Below are 19529 nucleotides of genomic sequence, written 5' to 3'. Positions count from 1 at the left end.
CATAATCATGTGCATTTTAGTTGGCTGTAAGAAAGGAGCAAAAATGTAACAGAGGCCAAATCTCCATGCCAATTTATTTTGACCCAATAACGAACTAGATCATTTTAATGCACAAAAATAGTTCTAGAACATACCCTACAAAAAATAATAATACTGTTTTCAGAGGCCATTCCTTTCATTAGATTCCTGGGCTATGTGAGTTTTACAACATTTTCAAGAGGTAGAATTGGGCTACAGAGAGTAGGAAAACTGCAGAGCCGTACAGCATACAATATCTCTGGATCTAGAAAGATCCTTGTAACTTTGAGATTTATCATCTTGGCAATATGACTTGAAAGCCAGAATTATAGTTGCTGTTAACACCAATTAATTTTCTCTTAATTGTATTTCCACAAGTCTGCCAATCCACAACAAAACTATCTATGAAACAGTACTGAAACATATTTAAGCAACTTCTAAATTCTTACCACAAACTAAGGAGTTTCTGATAGTCAGAAAAACAGACAAAGGTCTCTTCCAACAACAGCATTATGCATTTACCTGAATTATCTTTTCTGTAAATGTTTCTTGCTCCTCTTGGCGAAGTTTCACCTCTTGCTCAAGTTGAGCCTGAAGCTCCTGAATCGATATATTCTGTACAGGTAAAACATGGCAGTTCCTGAGCTGATCAGCAGGACAAAGGAGTAAGGTTCTAACAGGTGTGACAGAACTACAGGACAGACATCACTGAGACACACAACTACACAGTGAAAAGACACTTCAAATATGCATTGTGTTCATATTCAGTGAGATCTAATTCCAAATGAATGAAAAATCTGCACACAGATTCCATTGCTGGATCAGGAACTGCACATGTAGACCTGTGCCCTGTGTCCATATTAGGATACACATTAACACAGAGGGCTTTCAGGCCTTTTCTCATTTGCACTGTTAATAATAACATGCACATCTCAGACTGTGTACATGTTGTGAAAAAACTGTATCTGGATCAGAGACTAGGTATCTACTAGTCTGTGTGTCACTTGAAGGTTATGGAGGTCATCAAAAAGTTACAGTACTTATGTTCTTAGGGGCACTATTTTATTTGATAGTAAAATGTCCAATTGATAAAAAAACAAGATTATTCATGCATCTAGATTTGAATTTTGGACTACAACAACATCATTATGATGGGAGATATGAATGGAGTCGTATCAACTAACATGGATAAGTCACAGAACCAAAATGTTACCAAAGATGGGAGACTACCAAAGACCTTCTTTGAAATGACAGACAATATGTATTGGATTGATATTTGGAGAGTGAGAAACCCCTTGGGAAGGGAAGGAACATTTTTCTCTGAAGCCCAACTGACTTGGACAAGAATCGACCAAATATGGATAACTAGAGGTCTGGCACCTAAGATTAGAAAGGTGGAAATCTGCCCAAAGACATGCTCCGACCATAACGCACTGAGAATGGACATGACATTGATCCCAACCGGTTCCTTCAGATGGAAGATGAATGATGGCCTGTTTAGAGATCAGGAGATTACCAAGAAGGCCCAAAAAGCTCTAAAGGATTACTTTGAGATCAACATGAACACTACAGTGGAAAAAAGAACTATCTGGGACGCAAGCAAGGCTGTGATGAGGGGGTTCTTGATACAACAGAATACTGTAAAGAAAAGGAAACAAAATGAAAGGAAAGATAAAATTCTGGAAAAAATTAAGGAGTTAGAGAAGAAGCTAAGATCCAACCCGAAGTCTCAGCCGATTCTGAGAGAAATTAAACTTCACCAAGCACAATATTCTAAACTGATAAACCAGGAAATAGAATGGAAAATTAAATTAATGAAACAAAAAACTTTTGAATCGGCTAATAAATGTGGAAAACTGCTAGCCTGGCAGTTGAAGAGGAGACAAAAGTTAAATACAGTGACAAATTTAGAGATTGAAGGAAGAAGTATCCAGAACCCCAGAGAGATTAGAAAGTGTTTCCAGAGATATTTCAAAAAATTATATACCCAAGGGCCACAAGATGAAACTGAGATTAAACAATTTTTGGAGATAAATGGACTAGCAAAGCTGTCAGAAGAAAACAGAACAATCCTAAATGGCAAAATAACACGACAAGAGATTGAGCAGGCCATCCAGAACATGAAACAGGGCAAATCGCCAGGACCAGACGGGTTGACCTCCAAGTATTATAAGACACTGAAAGACTATCTGATACAACCATTGATGGAGGTCAGCAATGAAATTATGGAGGGGAAGAAGGCGCCGGAATCGTGGAAGGAAGCTTTCATCACATTGATACCAAAATCGGAAAGTGAAAAGACACAACTTAAGAACTACCGTCCCATCTCCCTTTTAAATGTGGATTACAAAATATTTGCAGATGTTTTGGCAAGCAGATTCAAGAGGGTTTTAAGCAAAGTAATTCATAAAGACCAGGCAGGCTTTCTCCCAGGTAGACATATGTCTGCCAATACAAGGAACATTATAGATATATTGGAACTTTTACAAACAGACATAAACACTAAAGCAGTTTTAATTTTTATAGATGCAGAGAAGGCCTTTGACAACATATCCTGGAAGTTCATGAAGGGGAATTTAAAAGAGATGGGAGTGGGTCGGGGGTTTGAGAATGGGATTGATGCAATATATTCAGAACAAAAGGCTAAATTGATAGTTAACAATGTGGTTACAGAAGAGTTTAAAATTGAAAAAGGAACACGACAAGGCTGCCCGATTTCCCCGTTACTATTTATTTCGGTCCTGGAAGTGCTCCTGAACATGATTAGAGGGGACCGGCTGGTGGAAGGGATACAGGTCGGAGCGAAACAATATAAACTTAAAGCGTTTGCAGATGACTTAGTTTTGACATTACAGGAGCCAGAATCTAGTACGAAAAGAGTATTACAACTGATTCAAGACTTTGGTCGGGTGGCGGGATTTAAACTAAATAAACAAAAAACTAAGGTGTTGGGAAAAAACTTGACAGATATTGAGTCGGAACGGTTTCAGAGAGAGACAGAGTTAACTGTGGTTAAGAAAGTGAAATACCTAGGGGTAAACATAACAGCAAAAAATCTGAGTCTATTCAAAGATAACTATGAAAAATGTTGGTCTGAAATTAAGAGAGACTTGGATAGCTGGTCAAAATTAAAACTTTCATTGTTAGGCCGAATAGCTGCCATTAAGATGAATGTATTGCCAAAAATGTTGTTTTTGTTTCAGACATTGCAGATTGTAGACAAAACGGAGTGCTTCCGGAAGTGGCAGAAAGACATTTCTAAATTTGTCTGGCAGGGCAAAAAGCCCAGAATTAAGTTTAAGATATTAACGGATGCGAAAGAAAGAGGGGGCTTTGCCCTGCCAGACTTAAAGTTGTATTATGAAGCCGCAGCTTTTTGCTGGCTAAAAGATTGGCTACTTCTTGAGGACACGGATGTGCTGGATCTGGAAGGTTTTAACAACGCATTTGGATGGCATGCATACTTATGGTATGATAAGGTTAAGATTAACAAGGCCTTTAAGAACCATATTGTCAGAAAAGCAATATTTAATGTCTGGACAAAATACAAAGACTTATTGGAGAACAAAACCCCGAGGTGGCTGTCACCCTTGGAGGCTAAGGCCCGAAAAAGACCTAATATGGAGGCCAATTGGCCAAAATATTAGGAAATATTAGAAAGAGACGGAGACAACTGGAAATTGCAGAGTTTAGAGAAAATGAAAGATAAAGTGCGAGACTGGTTACACTATGCTCAGATTAAAGAAGTGTTTAAGAATGATAAAAAGTTAGATTTCCAGGTGGAGAAATCGAAATTGGAAACAGAATTGTTAGAACCTAAGACCAAGGTACTTTCAAAAACGTATAACTTGCTGTTGAAATGGAACACACAAGACGAAATGGTTAAATCGGCTATGATAAAGTGGGCTCAGGATATTGGGCATAACATTATGTTTGAGGATTGGGAAAGGTTGTGGACCACTGGGCTGAACTTCACCGCATGTAATGCTCTGAAGGAAAATGTAATGAAAATGATATATAGATGGTACATGACCCCAGTGAAATTGGCTAAAATATACCATTCGTCTGATAATAAATGTTGGAAATGCAAGGAAAATGAAGGAACATTCTTTCACCTCTGGTGGACCTGCCCTAGAGTGAAGGCCTTCTGGGAAATGATATACAATGAGCTAAAAAAGGTGTTTAAGTATACCTTTACTAAGAAACCAGAGGCCTTCCTTCTGGGCATTGTCGGCCAGAATGTGTTAAAGAAGGACAGAACATTTTTTATGTATGCTACAACGGCAGCAAGGATACTCATTGCTAAGAACTGGAAAACTCAAGATCTACCCACACTGGAAGAATGGCAGATGCAGCTGATGGACTATATGCAACTAGCCGAGATGACTGGCAGAATCCGAGACCTGGGAGAGGAGAGGGTTGAAGAAGACTGGGAGAAATTCAAGATTTATTTACAAAAGTACTGTAATTTGGCTGAATGCTAACAAAGATGTCAGAGTAGAAACAACTGTCTACCATCAAATTATATTTGAGTTTAACCTAAAAGATTGGATTTAAGACTATAAACAAAATGATAATTTGCTTGGAAATTTTTTTTTTTAATGATGCAAGTGGAAGCAGGAGGCGTGAGGGAGTCCATAGTAGAATGAAAAGATGTTATAAAATTTATTTTGTTTGTTAAATATGTACTTGTATGAAAAAACCTTAATAAAAAATTATATATATATAAAAAAATAGATTTGAATTTGCAGAATTTCAAATAGCCAAATTTGAATTTGCAGAACTTCAAATAGCCAAATTTCTACGTGTCATCAATCACAGCCCAACATCACGTTCGAGCAACAAAGGTAAAAGTATAATTAAATTTAAAATGTTAAATCAAGTATATATTTAAAGTAAGAATCCTGGCAGCCTTGGGCAAAATCTGTTCTCAGCCTGGATCCTTGGCTGCTTCAGATGTGTCAATAATTGGGCAGGAGGAGATACAGAAAATGTAACCCCCTCCACATTTCTTGTTTTCCAGCATTTCTGTGTTGCTTGGGCAGACTGGTTGTTGTATTCTGATTTTGGAAAATGCCAAAGGGGAAAAAGCTACATACAGCCAACTTGTAAAAATAATAATAATCAGATGATACTACTGGGCCATATCCATTGCAGCTCTACTGGTGCCAAGGACTTCTATGCATGTAACAGAACTTCTGCCTCCTCTCCTGTCCTCTCTAGGCCATTGCGTGCCTCAAAATTGGCTTTGGAGGGCGGGAGACCCTCTGTAGCAGATTTTGAGGGGGGGGGGAGGAAAGGAAAAAGAAGTTTCACTGTGCCAGTGGAATCCTGTGGGACGCAATGACTTAAGATTGGGGAAATATTCCGAAAAACAAATATCAGAGTTCTCTTAAACTCATGTTAAAAGTAGATTATTGTATTTTTGAGATAGCTGAATATGGTTTGAAAGTAGGATGCCTGCTAGTGGTGTGTACACTCATTCTACATTGGCTTTAGTCTACAGGTTTTATATCCCCCCCCCAAAAAAAAACTCCCCCTGTTTGACTGTACAGGTGATGAGGACAAACACATATGCACAACTGTGAGAAGTGAAACTACTTTTAAATCTCTTTAAAAGTATTGCCTATCTCCAGCTGAAGATCTGACTTAAGCATGCTAACATGGAGGCAAGCTCCACTGAAAACAATGTCTTGCTTCCACAGGATGTATCAAAAATCTAGAAAGCACAAGTTAATCTACATGAATAAAGGAGGATGCTATACTCACAACACATGAACATTGCTCACCAAAAGTAACTGAAGTACATAAAGCTATGCTAGGGCAACATGTTATGACTATGATGGAGATAACATAAGGTGTACTATGCTTCCCTATGCAAATGACTCCTATCATGAGAGTTCCATGTCAGCAAAATGTAAAAGTTTCAAGTAATGAGGCTAATCTGTGAACTGCTTATGCATAAGTTTATCGCATTTTAAATGAAGTGTTGTTAGCTTTCTTGAATACAGCTTTAATAGACACAAAGTACAAGACTAAAATCTTTTAATTAGTAATTCCCGTCTCTAAAGATTTCTAGACAGCCTGATCCTCAAGCGCCCTTTAAGGAGAAGGGGAAACATGCATACCAGTCTCCCAGTCTAATAAATAAACAATGAAGAGCTAGTTAATTAATTAATTAATTAATTAAAGTATTTTGCTGAATTTATATTGTTCTGCTCATTTGGAATGGGTTTTGCGTATTTTATAATTGTAATGATTTTATTTGTTTTATAATTGCATTTTCTATTGTAGTAATCTGTCCTATAACTCTGTAGTGAAAGGCAGTTTCACTATAAAAAAATTAGAAATTTTTTAAAATCTTCTAAATAAATATATAACACATTATTAGATATTAGCAACAATAATTGGAGGAAACAATACTTCTACTGGCAAGTCTCAGCATCAGTGAGTCTAATATTTGTGGTGTTTACAGTGTTATTGTATACACAACATGAATAGAATCTATACTTCCATGGGTGGAGTTTCATTTAGAGAATGTTGGACTGGAAGAGAGTGTGAGTCACAGTAGGTGTGACGTGGGAAATGATGGCTGAGAATGGCAGGTGACGAGTTGGGATAGTTCTGTAGGGACAGAGAGGAGAGGGAATGAGATGGCAATAAAAATGAAAGTATAGAGACCTAGGATAACTGTAACGGTATGTTAGTTTAGGCTATTAGCACTATTAATATTACTTGTTCCAGATTATTATGTTTCCCAGTTAAATATATGTTTACATTTAATTATCTGTGTTCTGGCCTGGGTGGATACTAAGGTTAGTATATCTCACCCCATATTGTATTGTGTGGATGTATTCACGTAAATGGGAGAGGGGTTTCTGAGTGGCTGCTCTCAGACTTTGGAGCTCCCTTCCTGGAGAATTTAGACTTGCTTCCTCCTTGTTGTCCTTTCACTGGCAGGTGAAGACTTTCTAAGCCACTTGACTCCAGACTTAACATAACTGCTGAGTGATTGACCCCCTAACCATCAGAGGACAGAGTCTTCTAAGGGATCCTGGGAATTTCACACCAATATGTTTCCTGATTTGTCATGAAAGCTGAATTGTTGAAGCAACGATACATTCTTATAACTCTATTCACCCCTATTATTCCCTTTCTCTCTTTTGACTAATGATATATTTGATGCAGGTGAGGCGACATTCACCATTATGACCTGGTTACATCATAGGGAAAAGGGTTGGTGGGGTGGGGAGAGTCACAGACCCAGAAAAATAAACTCATACAATGCAGACTATTGAATAGTAGAGTCTACCACAGCACTGTTGAACATAATGCAAATGCAGAACAACACAACTCACAGGCATCCCAATCCAGGGAAATTGCTGTTACTTTTGCTGGAATCAATATTTTTACATCTCCCACCACATCCACAGCACCAATCCGTTATTGAGAAGATATGGGCGGGGAGCAGGGGGGTAAGAAAATAGGAAAAACCTGACCTGAGTCTGGCCACACTACACTACTGCCTGCTCTCAATCCACCTAACAACATACCAGCATAGCAAAAGGTTTCTACTCTCTAGTCCCAATCACCCAAATGGGAATGCTGTTACACTTATAGTTTCTAGATTAGGTTTTAATGCATTGATCTCTGCATTAGGTTCTAATGCATAGATTCATTTTAGAAAACTCAACATTAATTTACAGATATTCATTTTTACATTTGTTGTTCAATTTCAAAGCTTGCTTACTTAAAAAAAAAGTCCTCCCACCTCCTAAATCCATAACAAACTTAAGACAGTCCTTTAACTAGGACAGTTAACTAGGAAGAGGGATTGGTTTCCATGTTATCACTGCTGAAAAGTCTTTCCCAACGCTTTCTGATTTTAGAATAACAAGAAAACCTAGGTATGTTTCTTACTCTCCAAAAGCTATAGAATATTGTAAGTTTGCTGCACAGTGAAAATCAAAAGAGATATACATAAAATCAAGAGAGAGACACACAAGAAACCGGTGGAAGGTCACTTGGACTCACAAATTAATGTACATTCAAATAATGATGAAGAGTGTTGCCGTTTTGGGTTTGGTGGGGATGGCATTCATTTTTAGTCCATGTGCAACTATTTTGAGAATTGTATTTCATTCAATCAATTTCAAACATGCATCAAATAATAAAAAAGAAAAGCTAAGAAAGTATTGGGGGAAAGAAAAAGAGATGAGCAGTTCCAATCCCTGTTTGCAAATATAAATAAGTAAACATATTATGCTTTCACTGACATTGTACTGCATACCATGCTCTTATTTTATATTAATGTAAAGTTTTAGCCTTAAAAAAGTATCAAAATGAATTAAAATGCGCATTTTAAGATAAAGTATGTTCAGAAATGCACAAAATACATATCTGAGTTTAAATTTTCACACATACTTTTAAAAATAAAAAACACAATATGAAAACAGGGCAGAACATACTTAAGAGTAATCACATCTAAAATTGATACAACTTTATCTTACCATTCAATATTACTTCATAAGTCCAAGTATTATACATAAACTATATTTCATTTAGTTAAAAATAAAGTCCAGATTCTAACTCTAATTTAGAACATTCCACTTTATGAAATATAATAATATGATAAAAGTTAATTTGGGGCCAAGCAAGTCTAAACCTGAAACTTTTGCTAAAATGATGACCGGGGATGTTGAGCAATATTATGCACCATTTCCTGAATGTGTTTAGAGTTTGAGTATCAAAAATGGTTTTATAATGGGTATTCCAAGACTATTATTTTGTCAGCTTCATGCACACTCTGGCACATATGTAAAGTATTTGTTCTTGCTGTTAGGGTTTTTACTAATGTTTGCATAAATGTTTCAAGCTTATCTTGAAAGTGAATTTACAAGATCCACATGCAACCATTTAATTGGTGAAAACATACAAATACATACACAATCTAACACAAGAAGGGAATGTCTACACAGATTAGCTGATGGTTGTGCAACAATGAAAAGGCTATGGAATGTCTAATGAAATATGCCATTGGAAATAAAACATACATTCATATAATACATTCTATGAAAGTTGAAACCATAAAAGAGGGAAATTCAAAAATTTTAGGTTTCAACTCAGTGCAATGTCATCTTTTATACAGAGAATTCCCTGCAGATACAAAATGAAAGTTAACAAAACAACAACTCTGATTTACAGATACTTATGTTCTAAACTGTTACTTACAATACAAGCATATTAAATAACAAAACAATATATTCATCCATTTTGACTAAATGTCTTTACTGTTTCTTATTTAGATAAAAGGCATTTGTGCTTTTCTTTGCTACCACTAAGGTAGGGCAAGGGAAAGGAGTTTCTCATTTCACTACACTTTTCTCATGCTTGGTTCACAACATGCTACATGCTGTTTCAGCCCACTGGGCTGAATTGAATCTAATGTGTGAAGGCCAACCATTAAGTTTCAACAAAATTCATCCTTGCCCTGTCTAAGCTGCACTTGAGAGACAAAAATTGAAAGCACTGTATAATGATGAAAGGTGGAACCATGAAGATATTCCCCTTGGTCACAATTCTATCAGATATTTATTGGCAAGACCATAAGAAGAAACAGGATACTAAGTTAAAGTATTATAGTTTTGAACAGGAGTATTTCTGTTCAAAATCTGTAGGTACTCACCCAACAGTAGAGCAAAACTTTTACTCCATTTTTTATTTAAAAAAACTAAGGCTCAAGCTGGATGCCATGAGGAGATTTGTGATATTCTTCTCTGCGGTTTTATTTTTTATTTTTAGAAACCCAAAGCCACCTGGGACAGGCTCTATCTAAGCAAAAGATGGACATGAGTAAAAAGGCTGCTTAACTCTGACTTTCTGGTCCCTTTTTCTAAAGCTAAAAACCACAACCTGCCCAATTTGCTTCCTGTGCAGTGTGAGAAAATTTGTTTGAGAAAATACCATCCCAAGGCACACTAACAGAACCAAGTAGCCCTGTTCTTTGGTTCTGTGCTATTTTTCTTCTTGTTGCCATTTCACAAAACTGTTTATGTGACACTCCCTTCAGTTTCAAAAGTAATTTGTCATGCAGAATGGCAGAGGGCTTGTTTAGGAATTCCAAACATCTTAGGGTTTGTGGAACAAGCAACATGCTTGCTCCACATTAATGAACAATGTCATAATAATACTTAGTTCTGTCCCACAAATTAAAGTATTTTCTGAGACAGCAGGTTCACAATTCAAAAGACACAAAGAAAGAGGAAAAAGCAAGGCAGTGAAAAGACAATTTATGAAGTGGGATGACTGGCTATGGATCCAAAAGTGGTTCCTGTGTTCATATTTGGTATCTGGAACCTTAAAGTACACTCCCAATTGTTGTTTGGGAGCAAGGATTGCTGTTAGTGCCAATCAGCTGGCATAAAGCCCTGCTGGAGTTGACAGGACTATGGAGTTTCCTGCCCAAAGTGGGGATTGCTGTGATTGGCAACTAGCTTATCAGCATTTGCTGAAAATGCCTCCTTTGCCCGTGTAGCTTGAAATCAAGCCACATGGGCAAGAAACACGTTTCCTAGGGAAACACTTGACCTTTGACGTCAGGTAACTGACAGGTGGGTAGACCCACTGACCTGTCAAAGTGGCCTGTGAGCCACTCTGGGGGTGGGGAGTTGGGACCTGGCCTGCCAGCTGAGCCCAGTTGCCCTACTCCTGCACTGGAGTGTTGTAAATGAAACCCAAATGTAATCTTCTGCAAGGAAAAAGATGAGAACTATTACAGAATCCATATCATACAGCACAGTGTATATAAATGCAATAAAGAAGAACTCGTACTCTAGCACTTGCCCAAGGTTTTGTAAATCAGTGCTACTAGCTATTTCCCTTCTGCTTACAGTTCCTCGGAGCCAATAGTTGGTTCATATTAAAGATTTAGAAATATAGTTCTCTCTCGCACAATAGCAGGGCTCTATTCTATCTGTGAATAATGAGTTGAAATGTTTCAGTAGGCGTCTGTCTCCTCCTCTGCGCTGAACTAGTTGAATGACTAGCTTTAATGAAGAAAACAAGAAGTCTGCTCTTAAGACTTTTTTTTTAAAAGACAAGTTTCTTTCAAAGCATATACTTAACCCAAGAGTTTACCTACTAATAATACTGTATGCTAATAACTACTGGTGCAGTACAAATAATGGCAGCAATTTAAAGTAACTTAAGACTAGAGGGTGGTTCCAAATTAAAGACAATAGACTTACATTGTCTGTCATCTAACAATTAATCCACCACAACACTATGTATAAAATAATCTGCAGTGGGAAAACAGATCTAGAATTTTTTTTATCTTCCATCTATTTTTATTTTATTTGCAAAAAGAAATATGTATCATCAATAGCAAGAAAAAATAGCATCAATCAATAATTTAATTATACTCAAAAAGCAAGTTTAAACCAAACTGAGGTTCACGTCCCCCTATCCATTATTTATATGCCCTATCCAACAAGATGAAAAATCTACAGATTTCCTAAGTGGCCAATGCAAAGACATTTATTCCCAGAGCAAAGCAGCTAAAAAGTTCCCTTTTGTCATTTTATTCTGGGAGAGCATCAATGGCACATCTACTTGGGGAAGATAACAAAATAGTGCTATCTTCAACATCATTCTTTAACAGTTTACTTCCCATTTTCTATCTTCAATGTATATAATTTTGCTCAGTTAAAATATATTTTGTATCAACAGATTGGCAAATTACTGTGAACTGGGATATCTTCTATATCCCTGCCAATGAAGGAGAAGAGGTAGGATTAATGAATCTAGAATAAATAAATTCATGGGTCTGTTCTCATAGTCACAAATGCAGACTGGAATAACTGATCCACCGTTCAGGGAAAGTTCTGAAGGAGCACTTAATGCAGATTAGTTAAACTTTAACATCTTGAAGCCACTCTTTTTCAGAGTCTTCTGTTAATCCACGTCTTTTATTCTTGTCAAATGCAAGTGGACTATTTTTCCCACAGTCACAAATGATAATCACCATTCCGTGCTTTAAAAACACTTTATATAGCTAGTAAAACTCCAGTGCTTTCCCTTCTGACTGAATAAACAATGGGCTTCGTCAAGTGTTAATGCCCTCATAGCTTATTGCCCATAGTTATGAACGAAACTATGTTAACTCAAAAATAATTTCACCACATGCAAATAACCGTGGTTTCCCTGTTTTATAATGGCAAAAAAATGGCAAATTAATGCTCTTCCTGGGATCTCTAAACTTTGTGCCATTGTATATAAATTTAATGTCAGCTTATTATAGTACAGTATAAAGTTTGATCAGTTGTTGACGTGGCCTTAGTTTGACAAAACATAGAACTGATTGCAACCCCCCAAAAAAACTCTTATCTCAGGCAAACGGGTGTGTTTTGTACACTTTTGATCCATGGATTAAAGTACAGGTTTTATTACCTGTAAAGGACTACCCTGTAACAAAAAATCTTATGTCATCTTGCAATATTGTGTCATATACATGTCTGAAATAAATGGCTAACATTTACTTCATATTCGTATTCTCTTGGATAATTTTTTTTTAATACACTGACCAAATTTATTCATAATATCTAATGTCTCTATGCCCATCTGCATGTTTGCTCATCCATTAAAGAAGGAATCTGGTATAGAGCTGGCAAGTCTGGGCCCTAAACAGACTGTAAAATAATATGTCTGTTCAACACAGGCCATTAGAACAAACTATTTAGCATAATACCAACATGCTTCCAAACTCTGCTTATTTCTCATTGCCCTCTTTCATTTCCCTAATTCTGATTATGCCTATTCATTCTGTGCCTGGCTGAACCACAACAAAAGTTAATACATGTTGTGCACAAACATACATGCAAATTGAGGCTTGCTGTATTGTTCTCTCCTCTACATTTCAAATCTTCCTCCCCACCTGCCAATCTAGGCAATGCATCTGACAGACTTGCTGGACTGTGAATCAAACGCTGATTTAATTGTCTTATCTTGCTACTTCCTCCATGCAATCAGCCTTTTGTAATTTTAAAAATGCTGCATGTAAATTTAAGGAATGAAATATACATTCATACCCTCTTTAAAAGGTTTAAAACACTTTAAAACTGCTTTTGGACGAAGGTGAAGAGAATTGGGTTAGTGGCATCACTGCTTTTCAGCCAGTAAGGACTGGGAACAGTTTCCTGTCAACTCAATCCAGGATGAAAGTCATACATCTAAACAAAATGTAGTGACTGCTATTCTATAGAGACCACCACTCAACATCTGTACATACCCACGATTAAGAATTCAAATTTGGCTGGTTCCAGAACACAGCCAGATGGACTATGATGGAAACTAATGCTAATGCTTTTGCAACCATTAGCAGTGACAGCTCACAATGTATCATCTATGGATAAATATACAAGTCATCATACTTATGATGCTTATGTATGCAAGCTGATTGTTGTTCTAGAGAATGAAAGTGGTTGATGTATACAACAAGAAATAGTTCTATACGTTTAGAGAGATGTTCTTCACAGAAGAAAAAAAAAGGAAGCCCTTCTGTGTGGGGGATTTTGGAGTATGTCCATAAAATCACAACTATTTATATATATATTTATATATATATATATATTTATATATTTATATTTATATCAAGCATGGAAAAAATTACATGGGCTTTCTGGAAGTTTTGTTGGTGAGAAATACAAGAAACATACTACACTGCAACCTTGTAGTGACTATTGCTTGATATACTGTTGAGGTATATAATTTAACTTCCAATGATTTTTCAAAGCCATCAAGGTGAGCAACACAACAACCACCCACATTTCACACATGGCATTCTGGCTATCTGTTTCTTTCCAGGTCAGTTACCGGTATATCAGGGTTGGCCATTAGGATCACAGAAGTCTAAGGGTGAAGGTTTTAAGCGCACATTGTGGGTTGTTGTGGTTGGTTTTAGCTCAAGTTCAAGTCATAATAGCCCATATGAATTATTTCCCACCACTTTGCCTTAACGTCTGTGACAAACACTTATTGGTCCCTTTGAGGGCAGCAAGAGCTTTTTAATAGGCTGTGCTAACCTCTAGACTGAAACAACCCTTGTTTCCTGGCCTGTAGAGTTTAAATTCTCCATCAGCTCTGCAGTGTGGTTCGGTGGTGCCTCGTTGATGATGACTCTCTCTCTCGTCTCCATGGTCTTGGCTGCGCTGCCACTCCATCTGATCCCTCAGTTTGGACTGTTAGGTGCATGGGTGGGGTTGATAACACAAAAAAACAAAGGACAGGAGGAAATAAAAGAAACAAAAATGGGTAAGGTAGACGACTGAAAAAACTACAAGACAAAGAAAAGCATGAACAGAAAAACCAACTTAAATGCAGTGGCATAAGAAAGTGAAGAGAACAGAACTAAAATGAGGATGAGCAAAATAATGGGCTGAAATATCTGAAAAGCAAAAAAGAGAAAGAGAGGGGAAAGAATGCACACTGGTTATGAGGCGCATGCAATGAGGATGCATGAGTCAAACCAACAGCAAGCATACAAGTTATGGAGGATATGGGGATACAAGGCTCTTCCATCCTTACTTGTGCTGTGCAGAAAAGCCATATCCAGTGTGGCAGCTGTGGCAGTATAGACATGAGCCCAGGGGAAACGGGTTACGAAAGGCAGTCCTTCGCTGGCTACAGTGCTTCTTTGCTCACCCCTCGGTTATGTGAGAGAGCTGCAAGCAGGCTTTGCAAGAATATCTTATTTTATTTTGGATTTTTATGTTTAGCAAGACCTTTTGAGAACACATTTCATTCAAGGAATCAGAATAACAGGAGGGGAAAAGGTAATTTACACATTCATTAGCAAAGCTGCTAATGGCGTATGAAAAGAAAATGTTTTGTGATGGTGCCTCTCAGTAACTTTTTTAAAAAGTTTGACATCAGAACAAAATGGCCATGAATATAGCAGATCAAGGACGGAGAAAATGAAAAGATTCAGATGCCTTTAGCTTCTGTTAGCTTTTTTTGCCATGAGGAACAGCCTCTGTAGCAAAGTAGAAGATAAAAACCTAAAAAAAAGTTTTATCATTTATATTTCAAAATCATAACAAAGCAGCCATGTGTAAAAATAGCACCAGTGCAGCAGGAAAGAATTTAAAAAAAAAGAAGTGAGGTGACAAACAAGAAGTCCACCTACCTGAAAATCTGAAATTAGCTCCTTTCCCTGGTTACCAATGGGTGAGTCTCGGGATAAAGATGTCATTGTGGAGAGAAAACTAGAGGATTCTGTAAGGTGAGGGAGAGGGGAAAGGTCTTCCATTTGGTCTTTGAGGCCTTCCCCAATACTGTCAACCTTCTCTAGGAAAGTTTGCAGTTCTTTCTGGAAATTTTTCATTCTTGAATTAATATTATCCAAAAGTTCCGGCTCATTCTTACTCTCCGGTTTTCCTTCATCTTTTTCCAGACCTTGCTCAGAGGAAGTACTGCTGGTTATGTGCACTTTTGATTCATATATTAAACTATCCGTGTCAATGATGAGACGGTCAACAGCTCTTTCAAGCCTTTCAGCCTCACGCCTGATGCTGACCAAAGACTCTGTATCCTCTTTGGCCCTTGTTAGTTCAGTAGAACAAAGATCACTAACTTCTGATGGCTTCCCACTCCCAAAACCCGATGTCTTTTCATATACATCTTCTGAGTCACTTTCACCCCCAATGGGTCCCTCTCTCTTTGGTTGAGGTAGATGGCCCTCTTCGTTGTCACACTCTTTCTTCCCTGCATCACTCTCAGCATCACTGTCCCTAGGGCTTGAAGTCCTCAGGCCTAGATGTGAGGCAAGATCATAGCGCTGTACATTGGATATCAATACACGATTCTCATACTGGAGTTTCATCACTTTCCCACTCAGTTCATTGATTTGAATTCGAGCAGATTTTAACTCTTCTTGTAAGGATCCACTGCACTTGGAAGCATTTTCATCAAGCCAGCCAGACTCTTGTCCAGGCTCAAATTTGAATTTATTTAATTCATTTGTTAACTGCTTATTATGATCTTCAATTTCAGAGATCGATCTCCTCAGCAGTTCTGCCTCTTCTTCTACAAACTGCAAATGACGGCGAAGCTCTGCTGCTGACTCCAGAGAGTCACCATAAGGTGAGGTAGGAATGCTTGAAACATGGTCCTGGCTTAAACATGCTCTCTCATACTGGCATCTCATATCCTCCATCTCAGCCTTAATACCTCTGTTTTCTACCTCCAGCTCCACTAATTTTCTCCCCAGAATGTTAGCTTCCTCTTCTACTAGTTTCAGACGAAGCTTCAGTTCAGCTTCTCTTGTGCTGGGTGGTCCTCCAGCTTCCCCAATAGGGAGTGGACTTTCCACATCTCCATAGATAGACTTGTACTTTTGAAGTTCTTGTTCCAGTTCATCTTTCTCCCTGCCTAGTTTGGCCATCTTCTTACGCATCAATGCTGTTTCTTCTTTGGCAAACTGAAGCTGGCACTTTAAATCAGCGCTGTCTTCCTGCCAAGAAAAATATCCCAAAAATGAAGAGAGAAAGAGGAAATTGTTTAAAATACAAACACAATGGCTGTAACTCCATAAAGCAGGTATAGGGAAGATGTGAGTAGTAGCTCAACATCCTTCTCCCCCCCCCCCTCTCTCTCTCTCTCTCTCTCTCTCTCTCACACACACACACACACACACATTCAATGAATGCACAGCTGGTTAAGTGTGGAAAAATTGCCACCTTATAGATTCTCAGAAAAATAACAGCTACAAATACAAATCTTTCAGAGATTGCACATGTTTTCAGCTACTACAAAATGAACAAATTATTAGTTTCTAAGTTTAGAAGCCCTTCCACAAAAAATTATGCATGCCACCCCAAAGAAGGCCCAAAGTTTGCAAGCAACAGTGTAATTCTGTACACACTTTTTCTGTGAGCTGCATAACCCTCACTATGTGAGGCTTTAATCCGTCATGCACACTGAAGTGTACATGGCTATCTTCCAGTGTAGGAAATGGTTCAATAAATCATTGCAGCACTGTGTGATACTTAATAAGTATAGAAGTTTTGTTGATTTTATAGGTAAAAGGTAAAGGGACCCCTGGCCATTAGGTCCAGTCACGGACGACTTTGGGGTTGTGGCGCTCATCTTGTTTTATTGGCCAAGGGAGCTGGCCTACAGTTTCCAGGTCATGTGGCTAGCATGACTAAGCCACTTCTGGTGAACCAGAGCAGTGCATGGAAATGCTGTTTACCTTCCTGCCAGAACGGTACCTATTTATCTACTTGCACTTTGACATGCTTTCGAACTGCTAGGTTGGCAGGAGCAGAAACCGAGCAACGGGAGCTCACCCGTTGCGGGGATTCAAACTGCCGACCTTCTGATCAGCAAGCCCTAGGCTCTGTGGTTTAACCCACAGTGCCACCCATGTCCCTTGATTTTATAGGAGTCCAGTATTATTGCCACTTATAACTGAAAATCAGCTGCTACAAAATCCAGTATAAAGTATCTTATAGCAAATCCCAGTATGTCCCACATGCCAGAGGTTCCCCACACCTGCTTTAGAAGGTCTGCAGTGACATGTAAGATTGCAGCTTCTGTTTGATCAAAACTAATAAAATAAAATGAGAGATGTCACACACATGTGGAAAAAATGGTGTCCATGGGCAGAGCTGACATTTACTTCCACCTTCAGTAATAAAGTCCCTGTTTATACATTACATTTATGGGAGCAATGTAGCTCCCATGCATCTCCTAGTGATGTCTGCTCCATTAAAGAGTGTATTGGCAGAGGGAGCTCAAGATTTCTATAAGCATATAGTAATTTAAGGCAGACATATGAAAGGCACTTAGACTCATAGTGATCAACTCCTGCCCAGAAACCTATGTTCCAACTGTGGAAGGACATGTGGATCCAGAATTGGCCTCCATAGTCACTTACGGACACACTGTTAAGACCATATTCATGGAAGACAATCTTACTCAGCCACGAGTGATCTCCAAAGAACTTAGACTTAGATTCCCTATGCATGTTAAAAATTATTGTACAGTGGTGCCTCGCAAGACGAAATTAATACGTTCCGTGAGGCTCTTCGTATAGCGGTTTTTTTCGTCTTGCGAAGCAAGCCCATTGACAGCTTAGTGGATTAGCACTATTAGCGGTTTAGCGGCTTTTAGCGATCAGCTGTTAAGTGGCTTATCAGCGGATCAGCTGATAAGCGGCTTAGCGGCTTAGGGAAAGGGGGGGAGGGGGAAAAACCGCAGGAACTCGCAAGACATTTTCGTCTTGCGAAGCAACCCCATAGAGAAATTCGTTTTGCGAAGCGCCTCCAAAACAGAAAACCCTTTCGTCTAGCGGGTTTTCCGTCTTGCGAGGCGTTCGTCTTGCGGGGCACCACTGTACCTTAATAGTATAAACCTACACATACATGTCTATTAAAAAGTAAGCCTCGTTAAGTTCAGTGAGACTGACTTCTAGGTAAGTGTGTATAGAATTGCAGTCTGAGGTTAACTTCCTTAACTAAAACTTCTCAAATGGTATATCCCAATTAGTGCAAAAGTAACAAATTATGATAGATGTAAATAAATGTGTGTGTGTTATGTATGCATGTTTGCAGAGAGAAAAACATATGGCAACATCAGTTAACAAAATCAAAATGTTCGACAACATATATCTTATTTCAATTAGAACGATTAGGATTGTTTGTTGACATCTTATGTTAAATCTGGGTAAGGTTAATTTAGCATTTTCCATTTTCCCTTTTTTCATGCACAGAGCCTTAAATATTGTGAGAAATACATAAAGAAATATTAAGTAAGCATATGCTCATTACCAAACGGCATGCTAATTAAAGGACCATCTCTGGTAGCAAGGCAGAGCTATTAAATGCTAAGCAGCAGGAAAATAACAGGATTATAGCACAGAATATGCAAATAAAAGTCCCATGCATTGGCTATATTAGAAATTGAAGTTAGCTCATTTGTTACCAGATAAATCTGTAATGTGAACCAATCTTAAAGTGACAGATTAGCTGCTCTGATCTATTAGACAGTCTCGTTTATCAGATATGAACTTCCACTGGTTGTGGGATCCAGTTTCTCTTAGAAATCATCTACAGCAGCCTTCTCCAACTTGATGACCTACAGATGTTTTGAACTACAACTCCCATCACCCCCATCTAACTAGGAAAAGCTGTTCTCTTGTCTTATCTGTGATCAACACCATCCCTTCCTTGCCATCAGAATGCCCTGCTTTGGAGTTTCATTGGCCCCTGCTGGTGGGAATACCACCAGAAGGAATACTGCTCACCCAGCTCCATTTGGCCTGCAGGATGTATAGTGGCAGGCTGGTTGAGCTGCTGGTGGTGGGGACATCTACCTAATCCAACCCCACCCCCCAGGCATAAGGCGTGTTTGCATTGTTTTGCCCCTTATATTGGCCCCAACTCTAGAACTGTTCATGCAAAATTCAGTCAGTGCATCCACGAGAAGGTCATTACATGCCCATTACCACCTCC

The 19529-nt window shown here is 38.3% G+C and overlaps 1 protein-coding gene across 9 annotated transcripts in view; it reads right to left on the bottom strand.

Annotated features, from left to right (window-relative positions):
- Nucleotides 1-19529, bottom strand: part of MTCL1 (microtubule crosslinking factor 1) — a 93443-nt gene that overhangs the window by 23823 nt on the left and 50091 nt on the right. For 4 of the 9 annotated variants that reach the window (XM_081917983.1, XM_081917976.1, XM_081917977.1 and 1 more), the window contains 3 exons: nt 15200-16525; nt 14097-14252; nt 541-663 (listed from right to left, as the gene is read on the bottom strand). In XM_081917983.1, the coding sequence (XP_081774109.1) occupies nt 541-663; nt 14097-14252; nt 15200-16525 (1605 nt within the window). The remainder of the gene's footprint in view (nt 1-540; nt 664-14096; nt 14253-15199; nt 16526-19529) is intronic. The other 5 variants (XM_081917978.1, XM_081917979.1, XM_081917981.1 and 2 more) reach the window with 3 other exon arrangements.

The sequence above is a fragment of the Podarcis melisellensis genome (assembly GCF_964234715.1).
Source record: "Podarcis melisellensis genome assembly, chromosome: 7".
In the NCBI taxonomy this organism is placed as follows: domain Eukaryota; kingdom Metazoa; phylum Chordata; class Lepidosauria; order Squamata; family Lacertidae; genus Podarcis; species Podarcis melisellensis.
The sequence above is the reverse complement of the archived record's forward strand: the minus strand, read 5'-3'. Positions and strand labels throughout refer to the sequence as shown.